This window comes from Parus major, unplaced genomic scaffold, assembly GCF_001522545.3.
Source record: "Parus major isolate Abel unplaced genomic scaffold, Parus_major1.1 Scaffold220, whole genome shotgun sequence".
Taxonomy (NCBI): domain Eukaryota; kingdom Metazoa; phylum Chordata; class Aves; order Passeriformes; family Paridae; genus Parus; species Parus major.
Window position 1 is genome coordinate 367,428 of NW_015379263.1, and position 6,504 is coordinate 373,931.

General features: G+C 67.8%; 1 protein-coding gene across 1 annotated transcript in view; it reads left to right on the forward strand.

Annotated features, from left to right (window-relative positions):
• Positions 1 to 4,438: 4,438 nt before the first annotated feature.
• Positions 4,439 to 6,504, forward strand: part of LOC107198581 (tubulin alpha-1B chain-like) — an 11,219-nt gene continuing 9,153 nt past the window's right edge. The window contains exons 1-3 of the mRNA XM_033511440.1: positions 4,439 to 4,539; positions 6,049 to 6,271; positions 6,354 to 6,502. Coding sequence (XP_033367331.1) covers positions 4,537 to 4,539; positions 6,049 to 6,271; positions 6,354 to 6,502 — 375 coding nt within the window. The 5' untranslated portion in view covers positions 4,439 to 4,536. The remainder of the gene's footprint in view (positions 4,540 to 6,048; positions 6,272 to 6,353; positions 6,503 to 6,504) is intronic.

Sequence of the window (6,504 nt, forward strand, 5' to 3'; positions counted from 1 at the left end):
AGGGGGCGATTGGGGGGTCAGAAGGGCCGGAAGGTATTCGGGGCAGCGGGGCCGGGACAACATTGCTGTGAGGGGCCTTTAGGGAGGCTTTAGAGGCGGGGGGCTCAGTCGGAGGCAGGATGGGTCCTTAAATCCTCCGGACACAGCCTCAGGTGCTGCATCTGCCCCGGGAGCGCCCCGGCCCCGCCTGGGCTGGAGGCCTCGGGGCTCCGGTAATCTCTCTCCGCGCCCCCGTCCCCATTCCGGTCCCGTTCCCGTGGGAAGCCCCGCGGGCTCCCGTCTCGCCGGCTCCTGTGCCCGCCGCCGCCCTGCTCCGTGCCAGCCCCGGGGCTGCTCCCCGGGGAGCCCACGTGGGGCAGTTCCTGTGGGGCTGGACGGACGGGGCCGGGGGAGCAGCCCACGCCCACCCCCGGGGTGCAGTGCCCTGCCCCAGCTCTGGGCTGGTCTGAAGCGGTGGGAGTCGCGTTCCATAGGCCAGAGAGGGGTTTGGGACAGCGCAGGGACATTGGGGCCGGCCCCGAGACAGAATTACAGACCCCACACTCTCCGGGCACCCGCATATCCCCTCACAGCCTGGACACCTCAGCGTCCCCCCAGCCCCGGAGCACCCTCAGCATCCTCCCTTCTCACTGAGCACCCCCAGTGTCCCCTCACACCCTCGGTACCTCAGCGTGTTTCCCCTCCCTGAGTACCTCGATGTTCTCCCCACATCCTGGGCACTCTGTGTCCCCTCACACCCCGGGCACCTCAGTGTCCCTCCCCTCCCTGAGCACCCCGGTGTCTCCCCACTCCCCGGGCACATCCTCGGTGCTGGCACACGCCCAGGCCCGGGGGGTCGTTGTCCCAGCAACAGCCACTCTTGAGCCCCCGATGCCACCGGAGCCCTCCGAGACCCCACCACACCGGTCCCGGGGCGCTGCTGGGGTTCACGGGATGCTTTAGGGGGGCCGGGCGGAGGGCGGACCCCTCCGACAGCAGGGTCTCTCCCACCTCACCCCCACCCCTCCGCCGCCCCGTTCCTTTATTCCCGGCTTTGCCGCATTGCGGAACCGCCCCGCACGCAGGCGGTGCCGCAGCCCCCTCCCCACAGGCAGCGAGCCCGCAGCCCCCCGCACCCCACGGCTGTCCCCCCGCGCCTTCCCCTGCCCCCCACCGTGCCCCCCCATTCCCGGGGCCGGGTCTCCCTTTTGTTGTGGCTCCCGCAGAACCGGGAGGGGGCGGGAAGGGTTGCGGGGTGGCGGGAGGGGGCATCGGGACGCGCAGGCTGCGGGAACACCGGGGACACCTCCCTGCTTCCTCCCCCGGGGAATGCGGTCACCCGCTGTCCCCCACCACTGGCGCTGGGTTTTCCCTCTGCCCCTCGGGTGGGGAGGGGGCACGGGCAGCGTGGGTGCCACCCCTCCGCGGGTCCAGCCCCCCAGTGCCACCCTGGGCCAGCCGGGGGGCGGCGGGGACCCTCCACCACACCACGGCCTCATGCGGCACCCCGCAGAGGAGCGGCCCCCCCGAGCTGCCCTGTCTCTCCATCTGAATGAACCTGTCACATCGATGGTGGCGGCGGATGGACAGACAGACAGACAGAGCTGGGTTCTGAGGGAAAACAGGCTAAAAATAGCGGCAGCCTCTGTCTGGGATGTCAGCCCTGAGCCATGGCAGCCCCTGATGGGGCTGACACCCCTCGATCCCTGGGGATGGCGTGTCCCAGTCGTGGGGTTCGAGGTCACCAATTTGAGATTCCTGGGAAGGGCCCAAACTGGGGGAGTCTGGGAATCTCGGCTGTGCCACGGGCAGGAGTCCAGCAGCCAGGAAACCAGCCCACGCAGGATGAGATACCAGCTCTGGGAGCCCCCGAGTCACCCAGCCCGGGTAGGGGCAGCCATGGGGACTCTGTGCAGACAGGGGGGACCCCGGGGGGGGGTCCAGGGTCTGTCACACGCAGTGGCACCAGAGGGATGGGCATGGCAGAGGGAGGACAGCAACCGTCACCAGGAGCTGCCGCGTTGCTACCAACAGTCAACACAGCACAGCCGAATGGGAAGCAGGGGAGGTGGGGAGGCTGGGAGCTGTTCCAGACCCCCCCGAGCCAGCACTCACCAGGGCTGGGTATTGGGGGGCCGCAGGGCTGGTGAATGCCAAGGCAGGGTGCAGTAGGGTGGGCACTGGGGGACCCCAGGGTCTGTGTGTTCCCTCCTTGGCACAGCAGAGTGATGGGGCACTGGGGGTCCTGCGGATGGTGCCCCACCCTTGGGGTCAGGCACTGCAGGTCCCAAGGACTGGGACCCCACAGGATAGTGGGGTAAGGCAGTGAGGGTCCCGGGGATGGTGCCCCCACCATAACAACAATGCCAGGCAGTGGAGGGAACCTGGCCTTCCCTGCCCACAACCCCTCACCCACAGGGCCCCAGGATGGATGTTGGGGAAATGGGGATGCAAGGGGGGCTCCCAGCCTGTCTCCTAGCAGCCGGTCTCCTAGCAACCCCACCAGTTGCCTGGCAGCAGTCGGTGCAGGACGTGTGGTTGTCCATACCCAAGGAGATGGGAGGGGGCTGGGGGGCACCAGTGGGACTGCAGCACCCAGAGCCCCTCACCCTGCACCCCACATCACCCATGGGGCTGAGCCACCCCCTGCCCTATGAAGCACCTCCTGCTCACAGCTCAGGCAATAGGATGGGTGGGGACCCTCCTTAGCTTGGAGAGTGGTCCCCAAGTCAGGGGGCTGCTGTGAGCCCCCAAAACCCCTGGCCTTGGGGACACAATGGGGACACCCTGACAGGCTCCACACTGGTGCTGAGCACTTGGGACTGTCGGGGGACAAAGGCAGGAAGCATTTCCCATGCAGGGATGGACCTGCAGTGGGGTCAGGGCTGGGGGCTGAGCTGCTTTGGGGTCAGGGTGCCCCAAAACAGTCATTTGCCATGGAGAGCAGCGTGATGGAAGCCAAATATCCTGATTTTTCTCTGTTTAACAAAGCCGGGGCCACCTGGTCCTTTGTTCTGGTGGGCGATGCTCAAATCCCATCCCCTCTTTGTCTGCAGCTCTGCAGTGGCAGCAGCACCCCAAAAACAGGGCACCAGCAGGGGCAGGGGGCTGGCAGTGAGGACACGGGGCTGGCAGCAGGGACATGGGGATGGTGGTGGGGGTGGTTTGGCAGGAGGGGCATGAGAACCTTGGATCTGCCCAGAAATCTGCATAATGTGGGAAACACCAGGGGGAAAAAAAAGGACTTCTCAGCAGAGGGGACATTCTGGCAGCTCCACCTGCAGCAGCTGGGGCCATGCCTGTGCTGTGGGGTCACTCCTCTGCAGCGACAGAGGCCCCCAGCACCTCCTGGGCTGGGGAGACAACCCCAGCCTCTGTGGGCTTTGCAAGAACAAACGGGAGGGGGAACCCCCCAGGAATGGGAACCCCCCGGGCTGTGGGGCTGGTGGCTCGGGGGGTGCTGTGCAGAGGCTGCAGCAGATGGAGGGATGGCCAGGGGATGCGTGTCCCAGTGTCCCAGCTGTGTCCCAACCACCAGCTGCCACACAGCAGCTGCTGCTCGGTCCAAACCCCCAGCCCAAATCTGCCCTGCGAGCTTTTGTCCCCTGTGTCCTCCCGCTGTCCCTTGGTCCTGCTCGTCCCCAGCTGCCCGGGGGGATGGCTCTTTGTCCCCCGGCTGGGCCCCGCAGCGCCGGTTCCCACTGCCCGAGCAGACAAAGAGGCACTGGAAGGGCTGGGCACGGCCGGGAAAGGGCTGGGACAGGCACAGGGCCATGGCAGGGACGTGGCTGAGAACCAGGGCACTGTGGCATGGCCAGGGATGGGGACAGTGTCCCCGGGGATGGGGACAGGAGTTTGGCCAAGGATGAGAACAGTGTCCCTGAGGATGGGGACCAGGGCGTGGCTGGCTGGGAATGGGGACCAGAGTGTGACAAGGGATGGGAACAAGGGGATGGCTGGAGACAGGAACCAGGGTGTGCCCGAGGATAACCGGGAGCTCGGGCAGTGGCCAGACGAGGGGGAGGGCTGCATCGCCGGGGATGGGGACCAGGGCACGGTCCTACCCCGTGTAACGGGAGCCCCGGAACCAAGAGACCCATTCCGGGCAGTGAGAGAACTGGATCGGGAAGAACGGCGGAGGAAGGGGGCCGAGGGGGGATGGGGACCGTGGGATGGGGACCCGAGCGTGACCGCTGGCTCAGCCAAGACCGGGGACCGGGGCGTGGCAGGGACGGTGCCAAGGACACAGCCGGGGCCCCTCCGGCGGCGGGCGGGAGCCAGCGGCGGGGCCGGGCCGTGGCCGCCGCAGCCCCCGAGCCCCCCCTCCCGCACCGCCCGGCCTTTGTCTGAGGCTGCGGGGGGGCATTACCTCATTCCGAGGCACCAATGGCCGCGGCCGCCGCCGGCCCCGCCGCCCCCCCGGCCCCGCCGCCCGCCCCGCTTCGCCCCGCCCCGCAGCCGCTATAAAGCCCCGCACCGAGCCCCGCGCTCCGCCGCGCCTCTTACATCGACCGCCTCAGCGTCGGGCTGTGAGACCGCCCCGGACCGACCGCCGCCATGGTGAGGGGTTGCGGAGGGGGTCGGGACCTCCCTTATCCCTATTCCCACAGTCCCTATTCCCTTGTCTCCCGCTCCAGCCGGCTCCATCCCTCCCATCCGCGGGCCCGTGCTTTCCCCGATCCCAGTCCCCACCCTCCCATCTTAGTCTCCCGTTTTCTTCCCCCCATCCCGGGCCCCGTCTCGATGTTGTCTGTGGTCCCCAACCCCCCTGAACTCCATTCCCAAGGGCTTGTCGCCGTCCCCCCGCCCTCCCGGGATGAGCCTGCGGCGCCGGGGCTCCTCCCGCACCGGGCGTGGCTCCCGTTACACCGAGTAAAATGTGTCTCCCGGGACCCAGCCCCGAGTGTACCTCCCGTTAAATGGGCCTGGAAGGGTCTTTCTGCCTCCCCCGGGACCGACCCCCGAGCCCGCAGCGGGCGTGGCTCCCGTTAAACCGGACAGGATGGGACCCCCAGGACTTAGTGCTAAGCTTCCATAGGGTGTGGCTCCCGTTAAACCGGACAGGATGGATCCCTGGCGCTGATCCACGGTACCGCACCGGGAGTGGTTCCCATTAAACCGGGCAAGATGGGACCCCCGGGACCGAGCCCCGAGCCTGCACCGGGCGTGGCTCCCGTTAAACAGGGCAGGATGGGACCCCGAGACGCAGTGCTGAGCTTCTGTCGGGAGTGGCTATGGCTAAACCAGTGAGGTTTAACCCAGGTTAAGCCCAGGATGGCTCCCCGGGACGGAATCCCGAGCCTGAACCAGATTCGGCTCCCATTAAACCGGGCAGGATGGGTTCCCGGAGCTAAGCCCGTACTGGGCGTGGCACCAGTTGAAAAGGGGCAGGATCGGACCCCATCTTTCGGTACCGAGCCACCGTCCGTCCCTGGGCGTGGCTCCCGTTAAACCGGGCAGGACAGACCCCCCCTTTCCCCCCACCCCGGTGCTGAGCCCTCAGCCTGCGCTGGGTGTGGCCCCGGTTTAAAGAGGCAGAAAGAGTCCCCGGTGCTGGGTAGGCAGGGCGGAATGGGTGCCCCCCCAGCTCTGAGCACCCCATCCCGCACCAGAGGTCGAAGCACGGCAGGATGGGGTCCCCCCAGTCCAGCACTGGGTGTGGCTTTGCTCCGACTGGGACCCGGCTGGGCAGGAGGAGTCGCCGGTGCTGAGCCACGCTGGGGCTTTGCTGGGTCTCAGCAGGGCAGGGTGGGGCAGGACACCCCCGGGGCTCCCTGGCTCACCATGGGCACAGACCCAGTCCCCTCAGGGCAGGATGAGCCACAAGTGCACAGCTCCCCATCCCCCACAGGCAGGGTGCCAGAGGTGATGGGCACATGACAGGATGGGACCCTCTGTTCTGGTTGCACCTCCAGACCACGAACAATGGGCGTGTCCGGCCAGGATCTGGCCCCATCCAGCCGTGGGGAGGGGCCCTTCCCAACCCGGTGACAGCCGAGACAGTGTTGGGCGGGTGCCAGAGCTGGGGTGGGGGACAAAAGGAGTGAGCCAGAGCCGTGTCCCCCGCAGCGCGAGTGCATCTCCATCCACGTGGGCCAAGCGGGCGTGCAGATCGGCAATGCGTGCTGGGAGCTGTACTGCCTGGAGCACGGCATCCAGCCCGACGGGCAGATGCCCAGCGACAAGACCATCGGCGGGGGGGACGACTCCTTCAACACGTTCTTCAGCGAGACGGGTGCCGGCAAGCACGTGCCCCGGGCCGTGTTCGTGGACCTGGAGCCCACGGTGATCGGTGAGCGGGCGGGGGCCGGGCGGCGGGGCGGGCGCTGGCGGCGGGCGCTGGCTGCTAACGGGGCCCGGGGCTGTCCCCGCAGACGAGGTGCGCACGGGGACGTACCGGCAGCTCTTCCACCCCGAGCAGCTGATCACGGGCAAGGAGGATGCGGCCAACAACTACGCCCGCGGGCACTACACCATCGGGAAGGAGATCATCGACCTGGTCCTTGACCGCATCCGCAAGCTGGT